The following is a 23,772-nucleotide window of genomic DNA, read 5'->3' as shown; positions in this document are numbered from 1 at the left end:
CCAATCTGAGCAGAATAGTCTTTAAATACTATTATTTATTTTAAATATTATTTATTTAAATACTATTATATATACTTTAAATACTTGCTTTATTTTACCCTATAATATTTATCATTACCATACATTTGTTAGTTTATTATTTATCTTTCCCCATTAGAATGTAAGCTTCCTGAGAGTAGGGACTTTGTTCGTTTTATTCACTGCTATAATCCCAGCACCTAAAACACTGTTTATCAAGTATTAGGATTTGTGTTAAATCCGTGTGTGTGTGTGTGTGTGTGTATGTTAAATGAAGGAATAAATGAACAATAACAAAAAAAAAAAAAGTTACAAAGAACCATTATAGTAGTGTTAAAATCTGTTTTTACTCTCCAAAAAGCATTTTATCCCGGGACAATGCAGGTCTCCACGTGATTCTCTATGAAAGCCAACCAATATCCAAGAAGCTATGCAACTCAGCACACGTAGATTTACAGAAGTCAGCACAGTGCTGAGTAAGAGAGGATGAATTAACATGCTTGATAGGTATCTACAGTCAAGAATCCAAATATACTGACCTGAGTTACACCAGTAGTAGACTAAAGATGACTTACAAGAGAACCAAATAAACTAACCTTTTAGCAGACTGACGGACAGTATAAATTCAAGTATCAGATAAAAATTGAATGAAGTCCTATCTAAACCTCAAAAACTATACTGTACTGGGGGTACAGCTCAGGGGCAGGGCATCTGACTACAGATCAAGAGGTCCCCAGTTCAAGTCCAGGTGCCCCCTACTTTGCTCACATTTTCAATTAATGATGCAGGGGCTGTAATTTCAGCCCCTTTCACCCACATTTAAACATTAATGTGTTATACCTTGTTATAAAAAAAAATTAGAATGTCCTCTGCTGGAAGGTACTTCACAGCAAAAGTGAGAGCAAGATATTGATATTAATGGATATTACTATGATATGAGCTTTCAGAGTTAAAATATTTTCAAATGCAGTCTGCCATTTGAGACTATAATCCCCCAAGAGGTAGGTATATATTTACTTATGTCAGCAGTTACGTAAATAGTATAACTTCATAAAAACCAGCTTGTAGAAAAGCATAGTTTCAAACTCAGATCTGATTCCAAACATAGAGATGACCTTCTGATTTTGCAGATAACCTCTGGGATATCAGCAAGAGTAACAGGCTCAGGAACAGATGAAATGCTACTAAACCACACGGTTAAACCTCACATACCCTGATAACACCATTCATCATCTTTCAACAGTTTGAAAAAAGATCTTTTTCCTTTTCCCTAGCCCCATTTGACATGCTTCAGTCTTGCTCGAAAACTGATCTTCCATCTCTGCCCCAATGAAATAAATGGTATATGAACAGGAACATATTGTCTGCCCAGCTTCCATCCAACTTTTGAGAATCTACACTCATTTTCTAGAACCCAAAGCATCCTGACAACTACCGTGTACTCTTCATTAGATGTCTATGACTTCAGAATGACATTAACTTGGAGCAGACATAGTCAATTCTCCAATAAGTCCTCCAGAATTCTCCTACCTTATTGAGGATGCCAAGACACAACATACATGTTCATCTCTGCTTCCTTTTTTGCCAAAGTTGGAAGATCAGAATTCCCACTCCTATTGTAGTTCAGTGAAGGAAATGGGAAAAGAGGATTCCTCCGTCCCTCTCATGTAGGTAGGTCTGCAGGGGTAGCTCTGCAGATGTGCTCATATCACAATTTTAAGTTGTAGTTCACATTCTATAGTGCTAATGATGATGTCATCAGGAAACAGCCACTTAGCCCCAGGACAGTCCTATTCTGTTGCACACGCAGAAATGCACGTGCAGGAAGATGTGAAAGAAGGAAAGTCACATTCAAATAATCATGAGGATCAACTGAGTCAATCCCACAGATCAGGGGAGTGACAGATTTCACAGCCAAATCACTCTTGAAGCCAGTGACAGTACAGAAAACTTTAATGGGCTATCTTCGGCCTCCAGAAATCACTTTTTTTACTAGGGAAAATGAGGTATGCCTTTCAAAAACAAAATTCAGAAAAGACCATAAAAACACAAGAACAGATAAATACAAAACTACTAGTGTTCTTTCAGAGATGTTTCACATCAGAGGTGCCTCTTGGCTAAAACTGTTCACCTGAAACTTAGTTCAAGGTTTTTATTGCCATGCAAAGTTTACCTTTATAGTCGCCTTGTCTCAGACATACTGTGCACTATTCTCTTGCATCACTCATCATAAAGATGTTAGTGACAAAAACAAAGCAGAGAAAACAACACGAAAAAATTAATTTACACAGAATAAGCCAAAATAAACATATTATATGGGCACCAAATAGATTATCCTATTGCCTCAATTTTCAAATGTACATTTTTAATCTTTCTGAATATAAGATACTTCAAAATCCCTGTCTGAGGAAACCTGCCAGCCATCAGGCAGAGATTTTAGACAATATAACATAAGATAATTTCTTTATCACTTCATTGAGTTACCTGCATTGGCAGGGATACTCTCAACTAAATTTTATCTTAAATTTGAAATCTCTAATGACTGTGTGAAACAGCTTCAAGAAGATTATACTACAACTCAGTAAAAATGAAAGTTAACTGTGAATAGAGAAGATGGCTTGTCACATGGCAGACACTGTACTTGAAAGCAGTAGAAAACTGCCAAATCTCAGAATAGATCAGAAATTTTTTACATCTAGGAAAGGCTGATTTGAGCAACTCACATATCAAGGACTTTCATCACTCTGGCACCTGAAAGAGTCTAACTAATGACCAAAATAAGGTGCTTAACTTCCAAGGATATTTAACTCAATTAAGGGAAAAAACAAAATTACATGTTTAACATATGGAAAATACAGTCAGAATCGAGAAAGTCTTCTATATACTTCATACTTCATAAGCATTCTCAATTCTAAAAGTGAAGAAGTAAAAATCATTAGTATCAACTATAAAAAAAAATAGTATGTCACCATGATGCTTTGCTTAACAACCAATGGCAAAAAGATTCAGAAAAATCTTTAACTCAATGTAAAAAAAAAAAAAAAAAAAAGGCTTAGACTTAAATTTTAATTCTATACTAAAAAAAAAGTGGTATATAACTACAGATATACTAATGATAAAAGGTTTAATCAATTTGAGTACACTTAATGTAATGTAAATTTTTCCCCAATCCAAAAAAAGTTGTTACTAAATATACCATGAGTCAGAATCACTCGCATATCTAAACACAAGATATATATGATGTTATGGCTGTTACTGTATTTAACTTATTTTCAAGAGATATCTTTGGATCCAAACACAATATTCCTCAAAATAACTGATGGCTGAGAAAAAGCAATTCAAACTCAACCAACATTTTACCACAGAAGAAAAAGCTCTATCCTTGCTCCTATTCAATTTGACAATAATTTGTAAATACACATATAGACACACACCAAAAAAAAAAAAGTTCTTCAGTTGAGAGACCACTGCAAACTGAGAGAGCTAATGAACAGTGAGCTAAACAGTGACCAAATTAGGATTCAATAAGCTTTCAAAGTAGGTAGAATAAAGGATCAAATCTAACAAGATAAAATTTAATAAATGTAAAGGCCTGTTTTGAAGTTAAAAAAACGTAAGCACCAGAAGGGATAGAATGGAAAGACAGCCACTTACGTGAGAAAAAACAGTATTAAAAATCCACAAACTCTTGTAGTGCATTATTTAACGTGTGCTCTTTAGTAAAACATCACTAAATGTGTATTGCATACAGCAATAAATATAGTCTCCTTTTTTGTCTTTGCTTAAGATTAGTTCTGGATATCCTCAAAGGGAAGAATTAACTAACTAGAGTTTCACTAAAAGAAGATGACTAAGATTTTCATTTACTTATTTAATACACATACGGTATATACAATGTTTCAGGGACCATTCTTGGCACTTGACAAACCATGTCATATGAAGGATACAAAAGTTAGGAATGTTTAACTTGAAGATAAGGAGAACATAAGAGTGCTTGTCAAATATATAAAGGACTACCGTGTGAATGAGGCCACCCATTTATCTGTGCCAATACATTAAAAAAGAAACAACAAATAAGAGTAACAGATTTGGGCTCTACAGACAATCTCTTAGAGCTGTTCAACAGCAATATCTCTCTACAAGGACTAAGTGAGAAAATGTATATTAAAGAACTTTGTTGTAAATTGTCACAACACATTATTAGAACTGACTACTTTGCAAAATAGTAGGTCCTGAACCTTGCAAATATTTACAAAGAGGTTGATCATGGGTTTTGGAGTCCTTGCTGTTAGTTCATTTGCCAGCTTTGGAACTTAAACTAAGTATACAACTTTGGCAAAGTTTCCTTGTGTCTCTAGGCTTCACTTTCCTCACCTTTATTTGAAGGATAAAACCATCTGCCTTGTAGGCTTATTGTGAAAATTAAATGTGATAATGCACATAAACACTCAGTACAGTGCTGACCAACTTAGTAAGTTGTATCTATGATGATATCATCATATTGTGGAAGGAACTTCTAGTGAATATAAAACTATGTGATATGATGTGGTGTAACTGTATGGCTCTGCTATGCACCTGTACGAGTGTATGATTCTGCTATGTACTTATCAGGTTATAACAGTCCAAATATAACATATAGCTTGTTTTTGTTCATTGACTAAAAAGCATTTATCTTTTGTAATTTGAAAGTCTTTATAAAGTCTAAATAAAGTATCCAGGTTAATACAATTTCAAGAGTAAAGTAATGGAATCTAACAGAGAACTTATGCAGCTACAAAGGAAAAGGAGATTAAAGAAGTAGCACATTAAATAGAAGCTACTCTTCCTAGGAGTCTTCACTGCAGCATGAGAACATATATTGCAGGGAAAACAACAATTACACTTTCCACAGGTATGTGAACCACTGGTTATATTCATCAAAAATAGCAATAATGACACCTATGGTTAATTAATCTTTGACAAAGGAGGCAAGAATACACAATGGAGAAAAGACAGTCTCTTCAGCAAGTGGTGTTGGGAAAGCTGGACAGCCACATGCAAATCAATAAAGTTAGATCGCTTCTTTACACCATACACAAAAATAAACTCAAAATGGCTTAAAGAGTTAAACATAAGACAGGGCATCATATATCTCTTAGAAGAGAATATAGGCAAAAAAATCATAGCAATGTTTTCCTAGGGCAGTCTACCAAGGCAATAGAAATAAAAGCAAAAACAAACAAATGAGACCTAATCAAACTCATAAGCTTTTATACAGCAAAGAAAACCATAAATAAAATGAAAAGACAACCTAAAGAATGGGAGAAAATATTTGCAAACAATGCAACTGACAAGAGCTTAATTTCCAGAATATATAAACAGCTCATACAACTCAATAACAAACAAAAAAACCAAACAATGTAATCAAAAAATGGGCAGAAGACCTAAATACACATTTCTCCAAAGAAGACATTCAGATGGCCAACAGGCAAATGAACAGATGCTCAATATCACTAATTATCAAAGAAATGCAAATCAAAACTACAGTGAGGTATCAACTCACACTGGTCAGAATGGCCATCATTAAAAAGTCCACAAACGATAAATGCAACAGAGGGTATGGAGAAAAGGGAACCCTCTACACTGTTGGTGGGAATGTAATTTGGTGCAGCCACTATGGAAAACAGTATGGAGAGTCCACTAAAAACTAAAAATGGACTTACCATATGATCCACTCCTGGGCATATATTTGGAAAAGATGAAAATTCTAATTGAAAAAGATACATGCACCCCAATGTTTACAGCAGTACTATTTACAATAGCCAAGGCATGGAAGCAAACCTAAATATCCATCAACAGATGGATGGATAAAGAAGTTGTGGTAAATGTACACAAACACACACACACACACACACACACACACACACACACTGGGATACTACTCAGCCATAAAAAAGAATGAAATGCCATTTGCAACAACATGGATGGACCTAGAGATTATCATACTAGGTGAAGTAAATCAGATAGAGAAAGATAAATATCACAGAATATCATTTACATGTGGAATCTAAAAAATGATACAAATTACCTTATTTACACAGCAGAAACAGACTCACAGACATAGAAAACAAACTTATGGTTACCAAGGGGAGAGGTGGGAGAGGGATAAATTAGGAGTCTGGGACTAGCAGATACAAACTACTATATTGAAATAGATAAACAACATGGTCCTACTATATAGCACAGGGAACTATATTCAATATCCTGTAATAACCTAATGAAAAAGAATATATAAATACATATATATAACTAAATCACTGTACCGTACACCAGAAACTAACACAACATTGTAAATCAACTATACTTCAATTTAAAAAAATAGCAATAATGTAAGTGCAGCTAAGTACAATTCAAGCATTTGGTATATCAAAACAATTTAAAAGGAAAATTTCAGTGGGCTAAGGAAAAGTTTAAGGGTACTTAGGATTCTAATTACTTTGAACACAATTTTTATTTTAACAAACCAACTTCTAAATTCTGGGTAACAGATATGCAATCCAAATAATCCTGCAATTCAGTACCTTATGTGATCAACCAAGAAAATCCGTTCTAACATACTATACCATCATACTTTGTCAGTCATAGTCATCTCTCTCCTTTCAAAGGAAATCACCTCTCAAAAGAAAGTTTTATCTGTTTTCAGGTATATTTCAAGGTAACTGAACTCTATTTTAAAGGCAATGGCCATAAAATAAACCATTCTACGATGACAAAATGTGAAAAATTTCCTAATAACTAAATAACACAAAGCTACAACACATCTTCCACTACAAGCTGTTTCCCAAAGGGTTATAATATAATTACCATCAACAAACAATATTATGCTCGTTGCAACAATAGTAAAATAGTTAGATAAATTAAATGTAGGAATGAAAAACTGGGTGCAGCTTTCAGGAACATTTTTGGGGATTTGAATTTTGATAAATAACAGGTAGTAATATTATTACAATACTGTAAATTCATAATACAAATGCAGTCGTTAGAGAATTACACAACCAACAGAAATCTTACTCATTTTTTTAATCTCAATTTTTGCCCTAATTTTAGATAAGAAGCCTAGAGTCCAATGTAATTAAGAGAGCTTACTCCACAGGTAAGTATTTCAGTAATGTGTTACGTTATTTTCTGTAGAGTCGAGTGTGTCCTAACTGAATGTATTCAGTAGTCATGTTCAGTTAAAAGCAGAGCTATCAACAGTATTTGCCAACAACCCGGTTTAAAATGGCCTACCTATTAAATGTCGAAAATGTCAGTGTTTATATTAGTTTTCATTAATAAATTCACTGTTGCTTAAATGTCAACTCAATCACATTATGTTTCTAGAAGAAACTGAAAAAATTCAGCTAATAAATTAAGGCAAAAAGTAGAAATACAGTCCTTGAATAACAAATGACATTATATTTTGTCATATAGGACATGATGAAGTTACTATGAGAAATCATAATACTATTTTTAGTCACACGTCATCAAGATGAAACATTACTATTAGCAATTATCTATGTAAAACAAGTGGAAAAACTCAACTCCAACAAAATCGTAGCTTCTCAGTCACTTTACTTGCTCTAGGTATCAAATGCCAACAAATTTGTCTTTCAGAAACCAAAGCATTTGCAAAGTGTAGACACTTTGTATCAAAGTTTCCTAAAAGCAGAAAATAAAAAATAGACAACATGATGGCATGTAGAAATCACAACCAGTTGGCAGCCTAATTGGGATTACCTGGGTAATGAAGGTAGGTGGGCAATTTAGACGTTCAAAATTCCAGATGGGGGGGGAGGGGGCGGGTAGAAAAAGAAAAGACATAGTTCTAAAAACAAAGGAAGAAGGCCAGGTTAGAAGAGTGGCAACCTAAAATTTCTTATATTCAAGAATCAACACACTGAAGCCCTGACTCAAAGATAAACAAAACAGCTTCTCACAGTTTGAAGTGGGCAAGGAAGAAACATTCCTTTGCACCCACAAGAACCAATCCCCAGACCACTGGCATGCTGTTACTGAATCGGTCATGATTTACGAGCATTTGGCTCGGGTAATAGGCAAAGGAGAGGAAAGAAGGATCTGTTTGAGAGAAGCCTACGATTCCAGAGCCCTGGGGAAGCACAACCTAGGAGAGGTGGAGAGGGGCAAGCACTCCTCACCGTGATTATCTTTCTGCCCGATATTGTGCGTGCGGATGAGAGAAGACAGTCTCCTCACATCCCCCTTGAAGACGCACTCGTGCACCGGGTAGTGTGCGGGGCAACTGCCTCCATCTGCGACGACAGCAACGGGGTTGGTGCCTGCTAGAAGAGCCGGGGACTGGGAGGCGGTAGTCACGGAGGAGTTGTGCAGCGGCAGGGCTGGGGCGCCGGGGGAATTGGAGGAGGCCGGAGCTGCCTTCAGCTGTAGCCGGTGGTGATGGTTACTGAAGATCTTATGACAGGCTCTGCCGCCCTTGCTGCTGCCGCCCGTGCCAATCCTGCCTCCGGTAAAGGTGCCGCCGAGGGCAGCCGTCGCTTCCTCATCCCCGGGCTCCAGCAGGTCCCCCTCTTCTTTGCTGGGCTTGTGGTCCCTCCGCAGTGAGCGGATCTTCTCCCCGGTCATTGCCACCAGGGGCAGAGAGGGGATCCAGGAGGCTCACCGCGGGCGACGAAGCTGGCGCTGCGGCGGCACAAGGCGATTAGAGCGGTGGCCAGGAGCCTCCAGCGCAGCATGAACTCCCGGAGCGCCCCCGAGCCCGGGACAAACGCATCTCCCGGAGGAAGAAGAGCCGGCTCTCGCCTAGGCACCAAGGGACGCGCGCTCGCTGGGGGGAGCTAGAGTTCAGGTGCCCACGATACCAGGATCCCGGTCCCCACCACCGCAGCCGCCGCCACTGCCTCACACGGAAAAACAGAGCACGGCCATCTTCCCCTGGCTTCTCTCGCGAGAGCTCCCCCGGGAGGGTGGAGGGAGGAAACACCGCGATAAGTGAGCTGCCCCTTCCCTCCCTCGCACGTTCTATTCCCGGAGAGTAGCCGAGCGCCGGCGCCTCTCAAGCGGCGTGTGTGCCCCAAGGTGGAATCTCTGAACTGGGAAGCTAAGATCCGGCACTCCTGATGGCCGCGTTCCTTGTGGACCGTCTGAAACCATAGTCTGAGCTTGAGCTACTCGATGCATGATATAAACAATGACTTAAACCCTCCGACCTCTGGGCCTCCCGCTGAGGAGTGCAGGCTGCCGCCCAAGGCATGCAGGATGTGATGTCACTGAAATGCACAGGACAGTCATTCAATAAACATTTGCTAAGCATCTACTTCGTGCCATACACTGAGCTAGTAGATTTCTAAAACGCCACTCCTGGCTCCAGAGTGCTCATTAGAGGAGGAAAGACTCTCACGAAATTGGGTACAAAATAAAACTGCGTGTCTGAATGAAGTGAATGAGGTGCGCTGGGTTGCACACACAAAAAGGGATAAGCAAATTTTAGTGCTGGAGTGTCAGAAACGTCACCACAAAACAGATTAGGGACTGACCTTGGAAAACAGGCTATTCAGCAGACGGAGAGACGGGAGGTCACTCAAATACTTGATGGATAAATGGATTTCGGGCAGGCGTCAGAGTTAAAAGCACGGAGACTGGACTTGAAGGATGGCAAACAATAATCGTGTAACTGGAATATCACTGGATTAGCTTGTGGCCAACCTCAACCCAGCGTCAAATTCTAAAGAACGTAAATCTGACGTCCACAAAGCTGTGCGGAACTAGAGGGGAGAGGAGTTAGCAAAACGTCCTAAATGTCTTATATCTTATCTATCCATTTACTCTTATAACTGCTTCTCTCAAATCTCTTCTTTCTTAAACCAACTTTACTATCACCTCCATCACCCACACCCACATATACATCCGTCCAAAAAAATAACTGTGGGAACTATCCTCTCTTCACCCTTCCTTGCCACTCAGGTTTCACCTCCCAAATTCTTTCAAATCTATTCAAATTAATGTCATTCTTCCCTTCTTCCTATTCTGTCTTTCTTGTGTTGGGGGGGCGGGGATTGTTCCAATTATGTTCAAGCATCAAGCAATCTGCACCTCAAAGGATCCTCCTACTCAGAAAGCAAGAAACACTAAACACACATATCCAAAAACATTTTGTTCCTCCACAAGAGCCAATATTTATTGTTAACCCTAAACCATCGGCAGGCTTGGCACTTCATATGCTATTTCCTTGTGATAAGTATTATATTCAATCCTCACTTGACAGCTGAAAAAACTGGCCCAATACCTCCGAAGTGGAATGTAGCACAGTCAAGTCTAACTCCAGGGCTAGAGAAATAGGATGGGGCCAGATCACGCAGGATTTTGTACATCATCCCAAAAGTTTAGACATTATCCTACAGAAATGGATAGCCTTTCAGGAAAGTTAGCAGGGGAACAGGATGATGCAATCTGCCTTTTAGAAAAGTCACTTACTAACTTATACTTTAGAAAAGTATGTATCATGCATAGATTACAAGGGGAATACACTAGAGATAAGGAAACTGAGAGACTACTGCATAAATCAAATAATAATGTGTTAATATATGCATGTAACAGTCTTGTAGAATATACATAACACGGGAAACAGTGGTTCTCTCTGGAAGATAAGATTGCTAAATCACATATTCCCTGCATTGCTTGAATTTCCTTTTACAAAGAGAAAGTATTACTTTTTATTAATTAGAAAAAATAATAAATTAATTAAAAGAAGTATGCAGTAATTCAGGTAGATTATGAGAGCATAAACCGTGTTAGTAAGATTGAGGCCAGAGAAGGTTTAAAGAATTTTTTTAAAAATGAGTTCAATTTTGGCATATTGAATTGAAGGTTATTGTTGCTCACCCTTAAGGAGTTAGATGGTATATATTTTGAATATTTGGAAATGAACCTTAGGAGGTAGAAATCTGAGTTAAGAACCAGTAGATATCATTACACAGTAATTGATGCCACAGAAGTCATTGAGTTCCCCCAATTAAGATTGTATAGAGTGAGAAATTAAGGTCCAGTCCAGAACAAAATCTTGAAAACACCAATATATAAAGGATGTATATAGAAATAGTGGCCAGAATCCTATTAATACCAAAAACTTATACCAAATAGTCTACCATTATATCTGTGTGATCACTGGATCCAGAATTTAAAAGTACCACGGACAAATGTGGAAATTCCTAAGTGTCCCCTCAATAAAATAAAAACCTATAGACATCAAAGATAATATTCAGACCTTACTTTTAAGAGTTTCATAATATAATGGGGACAAATAATACAGAAATATAAGATTACAATACATTCTGAAAAATACAAGAATTGAAGCTATACAAGATCCTAATATAATGTAAAAGAGGAAGTTATTAATCTATCTGGAGGAAATGAAAGTTGGGTGATCAGAAAATCTTTCTGGAGGAAGTAATGTCCATACTGGATTTTTTGTTTTGTTTTTTTTTCATTTTGTTAAATTGAAGTATAGTCAATTTACAATGTTGTGTCAGTTGTACACAAGAAAGGGTATAACATGGTGTTTCAGTCATACATATATATACAAACATTTTTTCATATTCTTTTTTATTATAGATTACTATAAGATACTGAATATAATTAAGAATGTTTAGGAGTTGGCCAATTGGGCAAGGTAGAAAAGACATAATAGGTAATAATAATTATGATAATAGTAATAATAGCTATCATTTATAGAGAGCTTACCATGTGTTAGGCATTGTTCCAAGCAAGTTTCAATAACTAGTTGATGTAATCCCCACAGCAAATTGGTGAGGTACCTACTATTCCCATTTTACAGATGAGGCAACTGAGGTACAGGAAGTGATCATCCAAATGATGAATAGAGATGAAGAGACTAGTATGTATAAATATAGCATGATATTTGAGAATCACTGAAACATAGTATGTGGCAAGAAAAGTGGTGGTAAATGAGGCTGGAAAGGAAAGCTAGGACTTGATTATAAGGAGCAGTTTTATAAAACTTGGACTATATGCTAGGCAAAAGAGAGTTTGCAAAGGATTTCAAACACATTAAGACAGAATCACATTTAGCACTATAACGTACAACCAACCAGTGAATATCCCAAAGATACGAGATTTTCCCAATCTTTCCAGCTTACCTCCTACCACAATGCCAAATTCATTCTTCACTCTAACCAAAGCAATCTGCTGACAGTCCTGTACACTCTCTCATACCTCCATGCCTTCATTAATGCTATTTCATATGTCCTAAATTAATTTCTATTTCATTTACCTAGATACCTCCTTCAGTCTGTCAAGAATTAGTTCAAATTTTCTCTCTTCTTCCCACAGGGTTTTTTTTTTTTTTTTTAACTTGGCATCAAATTCAAGGGTCCAGGAAATTACATTGAATGAAACCTCTAAATAAAATTTAGTACATCCTTCTATTATGAATGTAGGCCACAAACCACAATAGTATTGGAGGTACTTGTGCCTCTGCAACCAAAAGAAATCACAGATATTTTCATATCATATTACACTTGCAGCAGATAACTCAAAATACCATTTACATTCGTCACTATCTCGAAATTATGTTAATAATTATGTCCATCACTAAATCTTATTCTTCAATGAGTTAATAAAGAAGCATATATATTACTATAACCCAAATTTGTTTTAAAAAATATTTTGATAGCTAGTTCAATACACGAAATTTCCTTTGTAATCCAAAGTATTTTACATGCTTAAAAATACTGTTCTAAAAATGGGTCCCTGGGCTTCACTGTAACTGCCAAAGAGGTCCATGGCACAAAAACGGAAGTTAGTAACTCCTTCTTAGGAATTTTAATGACACATGTACTTTCCTCCCCTTCTCTCCTATCCAACACCCCACCATTCTGAATAGGTGTCCCTCCTTTGCCTTCTTTCTGATTTTCCGTTTTAACTTTTGCATGGCTTATTGATATCCCTGCTGTCAGCCTCATCAACTAGCCCTTTGAGCTTTCTCAGTACTGAAATTATGTTTATCACTGTTGTGTGCACAGTTCGTAGAGAGAGTGAAATAGTGGATGCTTAACATTAACAATAAATAGTTGCTGAATTAATCAATTAGAACATAAAACCCCAAAGTCTCTAAAAGTTACCAAGAGAACTGTAAACTAAGTGATGAGATGCTAAATAAATGTATTAAATAATTCTAATCTGACTACACCTTAGTTTACTACTTTCTTGGATTCTTATATGAGGCCCAAGAATAAACATACCATTTAAAAAATTTTTTTTTCACAAGTAACAGTAAACTCAACTGAAACTGGCTTAAATTAAAGGGATTTATTGATTTACGTAAGAGAAGGTACAGAGATACGTCTTCAAGAGTGGCCCCTCCAAACCGCATGTGAGCTTCTCAGTGACTCACTCAGGGCACCTCCAGGTTTGGAGCATCTTCCAAAGGCCGGCTTCCCTCAAGGGCATGAGATGGCTGCCAGCGGTAACAGGGGCCTCGTGCTTCCTCCTTCAGATCCGGAAGGAGGACCCGAGACCGCACGAGTCTGGCGCTTGACATTCGTAAGAGGACCCTGTCCAGTCCCAAGTCCGGGGGAGTGTTGATTGGCTCAGGCGTGGGTTACCTGAACAAATCCGGTGGCGGAGGAGATTATCCTGATCAGCTTTGCCCAATCAGAACTCACCCCTGAGCCGGGTGCGGTGGGGCCAAGCCCTCCAAACTGCAAAACTGTTTTTTAATGAGAATGAAGTGGGATAGGTGATGGGGAGACAAACGCAAAAGCAGTCAGGAGAAATCCAGGGACTTAAAGTAGGATTTTCTTTGGGGGAAGGCAAAAAACTGGTCTGTTGTTATCACAGTGTCTTGGACTACATATGATGAGATATGTTGATGATCAATTATATCAGTAAGTAATGAGTAACTTCACCATCAAACAACATATTTACTTTTTATTCAAATGTTACAGAGATAGAATTCAACCCAACAACTCAACTATGTAATTCAGCTATTGAATTTACTAGATATATTCTGGTCTTACAGACAAACACTTCTTAATTTCCCTCCTGGTATGGCTAAGAATCCAGTAGTGATCGATTTGCTTTAAATAGCAGAAATAGGTACCTAATGATAAGTGAGTGTCTCAACTTTTTCCAATGAGAATTTAGTTAAATGCCTTACTGTTCACTAACACCCCAAAATGACTAGAGGATTAAGCCTGGTTCTAAAAATGGGTATTTCTAAATTTTGGAGGAAATGTGTGTATTTGTATTATTAGCTTTAAAAAAACACTTAATATCCATCCTAGTGTCTTCATTTAATAAAAGCAGTAGTAGCACAGCATGAAATATGGAATGTGCTGTATAAAATAATAAAACCCTGCTATTAGAGTTTATAAATGCTTCAACAGACCTACAGTTAAGATTGGTAATTATTAATCTTATGCAATCTTCTTTACACTGTATACAAGTATCTCTCTAATGTAAACATTAGAGCAAGTTTAGGCTGTATCTTTTTTTCCTCCTCTCAAGGTTTGGATTTCATATTTTTATCATAATGTAGAATATGATTTCCTACACTCCATATTGATTGAGCTAGGCCTTGGAGGATTTGGGTTGGATAGATCGTACAGCTGTAACAAAACTTGTAAATCAATACCTTCTCCACACGTTTTACATCCATCTCTCTAGGTCTCAGTATTTTTGTTTCCTCTAAATTTGCACACTTCCTTTCGCAGAGGCAATGCTGAGCACTATTTTTCCTTCTACTATTTATGGTCAGTGATTATTAATGATTTAGTCAGATTTGTCCTAAGTAATCAGAAAAAAATAAGAGAGGCTGAGGTTGCCAAGGAAACCAGAGCCAATAGTTGTGGAAGTTCTGGAAGGAAGCAATTCCTCTGGGACAGATAAAACACACAGACTTACGGGGAGAGTGGAAGGAAAGATGCCAAGTCCATAATGAGAGGACAAGTCAATATGAAATGAAAAGGAGAAGATAAAGAGCAGCATTTGTAAACGAAATTATTTTTAGATCATCAACTAAGGCTTGGAACAAGAGAGAGAACAAGGATATGAATAGGGATTTTAGTAAAAGAAAAGGTTAAGACACAATAGGTAAATATGTAACAAATTAAATGGAATAGATAGATTAGGGTGAGTGTACTTGTGTCCATGGCTTCTTGGTTCTGTTTCACGTTAAAGCACTTTATTGTCCCAGGATACATCCAACTACATGCTGTATTGATTTGTCTAAATATTCCTCAAGAGAGTATCTAACTCAACATGAAACTTACCTCCATCAGCATTCCCACTAGCCAAACCTATATATCATTTTTATAATTCTTAACTCCTTCCTCTTCTTCAGCCACACATTCAACCAGTCACCAAATCTTGACATTTCTACCTTCTATATAGCTCTAAAATTGAACTATGTTTCTCAATTTTACACTGGCCAAACTGCGATCAGGCTACTGTCACTTGAAACTGTCCCCATGCTGTTGTGTCTGACTCCCAGTTCCCACTCCTGCATACAAGCATGTGCAGAACTTCAAATCCACTTACCCTTTGAACTGCCAAATTTATCAAATAAAATTATGGGACACTCAGTTAAATTTGAATTTCCGATAAACAATTTTAATCTAAGTATATCTCAAATATTGCATGAACAGCATTGCAAATATTACAAATATTCATTCAATATTTGGGACAAGCTTTTACTAAAAATATTATTTTTTATCTGAAATTCAAATTTAACTGGTCAGCTTTATCTGGCAATATGATTCACCTTTCCACCATTTTTTTTGTGTTATTTAGAGTCACATGTGTAGTTAAAGTACAAAACTAAATGTACAGGAATAATAACACCAAATTGAGGATAGTGTTTTCTACGGAGTTTGAAGGGGGAAATGCCATCAGTTAGGAATACAGAAGGAAATTCCATCATAGATGTGTTTGTATTAAGTACATATTTTTTTAATTCTTAGTTTTTACTGACATGTCGATTTACAATGTTAGTTTCAAGTGTACAACAAAGTGATTGTTACACATATACATTTAAGGATGTATTTTTAATTTTGGCTATTTGGGGTTTTCTCTTATGAAGGGTATTTATGTTTCATTTCTTAAGCTTAGTGGTAAAAATACACATTTTAAAAATATTACTATGCTTTTTGTGTGTTTCAAATATTTATAATAAATATTTTTAAAATCTTCATTAGCCCTCTAGATAAAGTCAAAAGAACAGAACATGGATTACAAACACCTTCACGGGTCCACTGACCCTGTTTACCTTTCTAATTGTACCATTGCCAGCTTGTACACAACAGTCTGGTCATGCTGAACAATTTCCCTCAAAAAATGTCTGAGCTTTTGTCCATACAATTTCCTCTCTCAAGAACTCAGGCCCATCTTTCTTCCTCTTGTCATTACGTCTCATATTAATTGTCAATATCTTCAGGAAAACTTCTCCGGTACCATATCTATGTCTGGGTTGGGTCCTTATCCTGTGTACTTCCAAAGCATTAAGTACTTTCACCATCACTTCTACTCACACCCTGGTATAATTGCTAACTTACTTCTCTGTGTCTCCCTATAGAATATTAACTAAAAATATATACTATGCTGTATTCAGTCTAAAACCCATAGCCCATGCCAGTGCCTGGCATTAATGAGCTCTTAATAAGTATTTGCTGTAGGAATTAATTAGTGAATTAATGATGGGCTATTTTATTTAACATTCTTGAGGCATGCTATAATTTTACTTTTAATATGAACCCTGGAATCATAAAATCTTACCACCTCATCGTGCATAGGTTAGAAATCATTACCTGGAGTAAAATTGTCTTCTGTCATTCATATTGCAAACTTTGGTTTCAAAACCATCTGTCACCTAAACTAGGTCTTGCCTTTCCTGTTTATGATGAACACAGGTGCCCGTCAACTTGTACAAGCCGCACTTAGGCATGTGTGGTGTTTTATATTTTGAAAATTGCCTTTTATATTTATACATTCAGACTTAGTGAATATAGTAGGTATTATTCAATTACACAGTAAGTATTACATATTGGTACTTACCACTCGCATTATGGAATCTAATATAAACTTTGTTGTTACCTGTATTTTCTGCTCAGTCTGCTCTTTTCCTTCGTTTCCCTTAAAGTTCACGAGCTGCTAACTAAAACTGATTTACTAACAGTTCCTAACCCCGTATTTAAAAATCAGTGCATTATTACCTTAGTAAAATAATACAGCTTTCCTTTACTATGTGGATATACCTCCTTGAGTTTTCTATCTCCTGTTTATTTGTTTTCTGGATACTCTTATTAATTATGCCAATACTCTTCCTTCTGTTCTGGTTTGAAGATCTTTGAATCTTTGCTCCTCGGCATTTCCTCATTCTCATTAATAGAAGAAAAGGCAGATACTGGGGAAGAATTGAGGCTGGAACAGTTGGCCCAAGGAAAAATGGTATGTGAAACAGGTAACCTGAGGATGCCACCTTTACTCCAACTATACCCTCTTTATTTATTGCTGCTTCTCAGACTTTCTAATTTTAGCTCTCAGTTAAGTCTTATCCTCACGTTCTACTTTTGCAACTTCCAAAATAAAATCATCTGGATCATTCTGAGGCACTGTTAAGTGTGGAAAAATAAGTCAAACGCGTATGTAACTACTGAGGACCCCTTTTGCTAAAATCTACCCTACTGTGGTTCCCTGACTATTGTGAACATTTGGCCCAGGGAACGCAAAGAGCTCCTGTTTGGAGAATGTTGGCTGACAGTCAAGAGCTTCTATAGTGGCACTTGTTACAAGCGATTCCTCTTAGTGGGTGAGCTGGTCCTTGGTATGACAAGTAAAGAAATCTAATTTTGTCTGCCTCTTGAGAGTATGTCCATTTTCCAGGAATGAACTTGAGATAACCACAGATAAAAGACATATATTAGAATTCTAATCTAAAATTAATGATTGAGAGAACTACAATTACTCATCAGCAAAACCCCCTGTACACCACACTGCAAACAAAGCCAAATAAGCAGACGGCTGCTTGGTGAGCAGGAATCAGAGTAAGAGGAGTCAGTTATTTGATTCTAATGTTTAATGGCACTGCGATTTGTGAGCCTGATGTACCCTGTTCCACAGGAGCGAAATTGCTGTCTGTGAGGCAGATGGAGACCCACGAGACCCAAGGAGCAACAGCCCATGTCTCACCAGCAAGCCATGCTTGGATGGCCAGTGCCAACTTGTGCCTCTGTGACTCCTTTTTCTTCAGATTCCTGGATGACTAACATCCCTATCCCCTGATCTCATATGCATCCACAGGTCGTTTTTTTTTTTTAGGTCTATTAAAACATTCTATGTGGTTATTGTCAAGTATGGCCCACGAAGCCATTATGTTGCTTTAGATGACTTTGTACATCTCTACTCAAAGTCACTATGTGATCATTTCAAATTTTAACTTTCAGTGAACTCTGCTTACTCATAACTTATTTTTCTGTTTTAGAGGGATTTCTCACTGAGATGTCTGTACAAAGTTAGCACATAAAATGGAAGCAAAATATTTTTAATGGTTCATCTCAGGAAGTAAGAGGATTAGGAATATTACTAATGGATATGATCTACCAATCAAAACATTTGTTAGACTTTTAAAACTACCCTTCTGCACGTGTGTGCACACATGCACACAATATAGGACAATTAGAGCTTTTCTAATTACTTTCTAAATAATCATAGGTACTTTTTTAAAAGAAAGAAGAGAAGGTTGAGGAGGACGAACAGAGAAGAGGATGAAGAGGAGAAGAAGAAGCAGAAGGAGAAGAAACTCATCCAGATTAATTTTAAACAAAGCGTTATGACTACGTACAGCTTCATTTTGAGGAATCAATTTCTAATTTTTAAACACCATTTAATTTTTAAAACCCTATCTTTTCCAAGTGCCCTTTCATACTGTGGGCATTTCCTATCATTCTGTGTTCCTAAATTTTCAACAAATCCTGGATATATGCTCTTGTTTCTTTTGATACTCTATTGTTCATTGTACAAAGGTAATTTTGTTTTAAATGCAATTTCAGTTTGTCTGATGCTATGGCTATTCATCATTTGGGTTCTTTTGCTATACCTGTATTTTTTTAATGTCCAATTTATGTTACTTCAGCACCTCTTTATTTTTTCAAGATTCTTTATTCAAGCATTTTATCCAACACATATGCTCTCTGAGTGACCATTTTATAATTAAAACATTTTGATTGGGTATACTTTATTTATACAATTACAATAGTATTTTTTTATTGATATCATAACACACTGGCTTATTAATAATTAAGAAATTTGTATATACAGTATTTAACTGTGGACAAAAAATTTTAATATTGGTTATTAAAACTTTCAAAATCTTTTCAATGTAAGAAAATAGCTGCATATGTTTATCAAATAAAACTCAATAAAAAATTAATAATTGGTCTTTGTGGTTCTTAGTAATAAATCTTCCTTTTAAAAAAAATAGTATAAATTATTTTTTAATGTAATATTCAGGATTGCAATAAGACTTAGTAGTTCTTAAAAGTACTACCAAACAACCATAAAAGTTCCAAATGCAGCAAAGGCAAACAATCTTTTCTTTTCATTAAGTCAAAAATGTTGTATCATTTCTTTTTCTTTTTTTAAGTACTTTTTTTAAAGAGAATTTTTAAGTTTACCACAAAATTAAGAGGAAGATGCAGAAATTTCTCACGTACCTCCTGCCCTATACATGCCACAGCCTCTCCCATTATCAACATTCCTCACCAACTGGTACATTTGTTACAATTGATGAACCCTCATTGACACATCGGAGTCACTCCAAGTACATAGGTTACTTCAGGGTTCACTCTTGGTGTTGTATATTCTGCCCGTTTGAACAAATACCTGACACCATTATAGCACCATTCAGACTATTTTCACTACTCTAAAAATCCTCTTTGCTTCACTTTAACTACAATACTATTTTTATTCAGTCAAGTAGAAATTTTTCATTGAACACTTGGAGTAACAAGCTTTACTTCTTATATACATTTTTAACAACACATTCTTTAATCAAAAGCACAATCAATCATTACAGTGTATATATTTCTATTAACTCATAGTGACTCTAATTTATTGTCTCACAGCTTTTCAAAGAAACAAAGACTTACCTAGTATACCCAGGGTTGGGTGTGTGTTTACTACGTACCAACATATTTATTGTCCAAACAATCCTTTGAATACACAAATTTTGCAAATGAGAAAATAAAGAAAGCTGAGGTTTACAGAGTGCCAGGGCATAGCTGAAAGCCTTGGTGGTTGCTGAAACTTCACACAGTAAGAAAAGTACCACAAAATGTTGAGTTGGAGAAACCAGTGTCAATTCATAAACTTACAAAGAAATACTGTTTTCTGTTTCTGTGCTAAAAATGATCCAGCAGCACGTTTACCTACCACTGAAAGTCATGGGCAACCCTACAATCCAGTTTTGTCCCTAATCCTGTTTTAGGAAAAAGATAACAAGATTGAATAGAGGGTGGTTGAAAATAATGTTTAAATTTATATTTGTTTATTTATCTATTGTAATTATTAAAAAGCAAAGATAATTTCAAGAATGTCAGGGACATGGTTTAAGGACAAAGGAGCCATCTTAAAGGGATTCCCATTCACCAACATGTAACAATTAGAGCATTAGAATTGTTACTATTATGATTTTGTTAATTGAAAGAAGTTGAGTTTATAAAGCCCATGAACTCAGTAATGATACTGACAAAAGACAGACTTTATACTATGTGCAAAAAGGTATTTTAATATAAAATTGTGAGTATAATAGAAAATGTTAAATTTTATTGATTTTAATATAAATAGGAAGTATTAATATATAGGTGTGTTTTGTTTATTACATTAAGTATGTGTCTACAAAGTATAGACAGGTACTTTTTTCTAAGTACACAAGATATAACATATATACAGAGCTCTAAGTGAACTAAGCCATTTCAGAAAAAAAAACAGGTACTATGTCACAATCAAATGGACTGATCAACCCCACTGGTAATATATTATGATCAAGCAGAAAGTGGATCCGGCAATTACTTAACGCTGGTGGTCACAGATATAATAATCAATATGAAGAGAATTCAATAATTTGTTCCAAAATAATGAAATAACTATCCCTAAAATAAGAGTTAACTGAAAAGTTGATCTCTCATCTTCTAGTAAATAAAACCTTCAGAAGTTCTTTAGATGACCCTACACAATGGATTATAAATAATAGTCTGATACGACTTTAAAAGTTTCCAGTATTTGTATCAGACCAGATCCAGTAACAACAAAATGGCATCATCTCAAGAGCAGGGTGAATAATTGGTTATGAATAGTAGCACTGGAGCCAGCTGGCTTGGTCTCAAAATAACTTCCCCTAGGCAAGTTATTTGATCCTTCTATATTTTAGTTTCCTTTTCTATAAAATAGGAGGCATAATAGTTCCCAAGAGTTTCTTACCTATGAAATAGAAATTACAATATTTCCATCTCAATGGTTATTGTGAGAATTAAAGAGTGAAACACATGTGATAATGTAGGATTGACATTACCTGATTTCAGGGCTAATTTTAAAGCTACAGTAATCATGTCAGTGTGGTATTGGCACAAGAATATACAAAGAGATCAATGGAACAGATTAGGGAGCCCAGAAATAGGCTGACAACAATAGAGTCAACTGATCTTTGGCTAAGGAGCAAAGGGAATGCAATGAAGCCACAATAATTTTTTCAACAAATGATGCTGAAACAACTGGACATCCACATGCAAAAAAGTGAGTCTAGACACAGATCTTACACCCTTCACAAAGATTAACTCAAACTAGATCATAAACCTACGTATAGAATGCAAAACTGTAAAACTTCTAGAAGATAACATAAGAGAAAACTTTGATGAACTTGGGAATGGTAATACCTTTTCAGATACAACACTAAAGGCACAATCCACGAAAGAAATAATCAATCAGCTGGACTTCATTAAAATTAAAATTTTTTGTTCTATCAAAGACAACGTCAAGAGAATGAGAAGACAAGCACAGATGGATTGAAAACATTTGCCAAAAGATACATCTGATAAAGGATTGTTATCTAAAATATACAATGAACCCTTAAAATTCAACAGTAAGAAAACAAACAACCTGATTAAAAAATAGAGCAAAGATCTTAGATACCTCACCAAAAATGTATACAAATGGCAAATAAGCACATGAAAAGATGCTTCACATTGTATGTCAAAAGGGAAATGTAAATTAAAGCAATGAAATACTACTACAAGCTATTTCAATGTCTAAACTCTAGAATACTGACAACACCAAATGCTAGTGAGGGTATGGTGCAACAGAAACTTTCATTCATTGCCAGTGGGAACACAAAATGGTACAGCTACTTTGGAAGACAGATTGGCAGTTTCTTACATTAGTAAGTGTTAAAGCGCCAATCATTCATCTACGATAAATCCTCCTGTTTCTCCAAACTCATGCCTGACTCAGGCTTGGAACTGAATAGGCAGGGGTGCAGCGTGGTTGATATTTTTCATTCCTCTTCTGGGTCTCGCATGTGTTTCCCATGCACTTGCCAACATCTGATTCCTTTTGGGTAGTGGGGTGTAAGCGTCAGGGCTTGAGGGGCTTTGTGTGTGTTACATCACTGGTGCACTCTTAGTTCCCTTTTGGCCGTCAAATGTACTCAGCCTTGGGAATAGTCTAAATGCTAACTCTTGTCGGGATCTTTTATGATCACCCCTGATATATATGTTGCTAAGGATTGTCCCCTTGCTCTCTGATGTAGACTTCCGCTGGCTGGCCAGATATGGCTTTGCAGTTTGTGGATTCTGGTGGTTCACTCTACATGGAGACCCACTCTCATCCTTCTAGATAGGCTTCTTGGGTGGGATCCTTTTCAAGATTTCTTATTACAGTCCCTTTTTATTGGGGCTCAACCAGGCTCTGAAAAATACTTACCTTTGCCCAGCTATTGTAGAATTGAAGTTTGGTTCAACTGCTGCCCTCTTGCTTTGCTCTGCCATCAGGTCCAGTACCAACTATTCACTCTTCTTTAAATTTTTTTGAATATCAGAAGCTAACAATCCTTACATACCCTGAACATCAGGGATTCATGTCAAATCAGTGGTTCTCTGAAGGCTTAATTTTGGGGCTCAGGTATGGGAGATCAGGGAAATACCTTGCTCTTCTCTCCCTTAGGAAGGACATGGGTGATAAGTATAAACCCATGAAATATACCATTGAAATTTGTTTTAAAAAATCCTTACTACCTGCCTCTTGATCAGTCTTTTCAAATCCTCTTACAAGCAGGAGATGGACTACTAGCTGTAAAACGGGCTTTGTAATCTTTTTCGCTGTCCTACATAAACAGGTTCAGAGCCTATTGTTTTAAGCCTTTCAGACATAGAAGTACTCAATGTAACCCACTGTTCCGTTTACAGTAGGTTTATGGTATGTTCTGATGTCTAATAAAACAAGTGTCCCCTTACTGTTTTTCTTTTTTCATAATTTCCTTGGCTCTTTTCAGGCATTCATTCTTTTAAATTTATTACATTAAAAAAAGTATTACGGGGGAGGGGGTATAGCTCAAGTGGTAAAGTGCATGCTTAACATGCATGAGGTCCTGGGTTAGATTTCCAGTACATCCTCAAATAAATAAATAAATAAATAAATAAATAAATAAACAAACAAACCTAATTACCCCCCCAAAAGTGTTACATCTACTAC

At 36.4% G+C, this 23,772-nt stretch overlaps 1 protein-coding gene across 3 annotated transcripts in view; it reads right to left on the bottom strand.

Moving 5' to 3' along the window:
- ANKRD13C (ankyrin repeat domain 13C) overlaps positions 1-9,019 on the bottom strand; it is a 79,208-nt gene extending 70,189 nt beyond the window's left edge. The window contains exon 1 of one of the 3 annotated variants that reach the window (XM_045522871.2): positions 8,196-9,019. In XM_045522871.2, the coding sequence (XP_045378827.1) occupies positions 8,196-8,640 (445 nt within the window). In that variant the 5' untranslated portion in view covers positions 8,641-9,019. The remainder of the gene's footprint in view (positions 1-8,195) is intronic. The other 2 variants (XM_045522870.2, XM_010963415.3) reach the window with 2 other exon arrangements.
- Positions 9,020-23,772: the final 14,753 nt, after the last annotated feature.

The sequence above is a fragment of the Camelus bactrianus genome, chromosome 13, assembly GCF_048773025.1.
Source record: "Camelus bactrianus isolate YW-2024 breed Bactrian camel chromosome 13, ASM4877302v1, whole genome shotgun sequence".
Taxonomy (NCBI): domain Eukaryota; kingdom Metazoa; phylum Chordata; class Mammalia; order Artiodactyla; family Camelidae; genus Camelus; species Camelus bactrianus.
The sequence above is the reverse complement of the archived record's forward strand: the minus strand, read 5'-3'. Positions and strand labels throughout refer to the sequence as shown.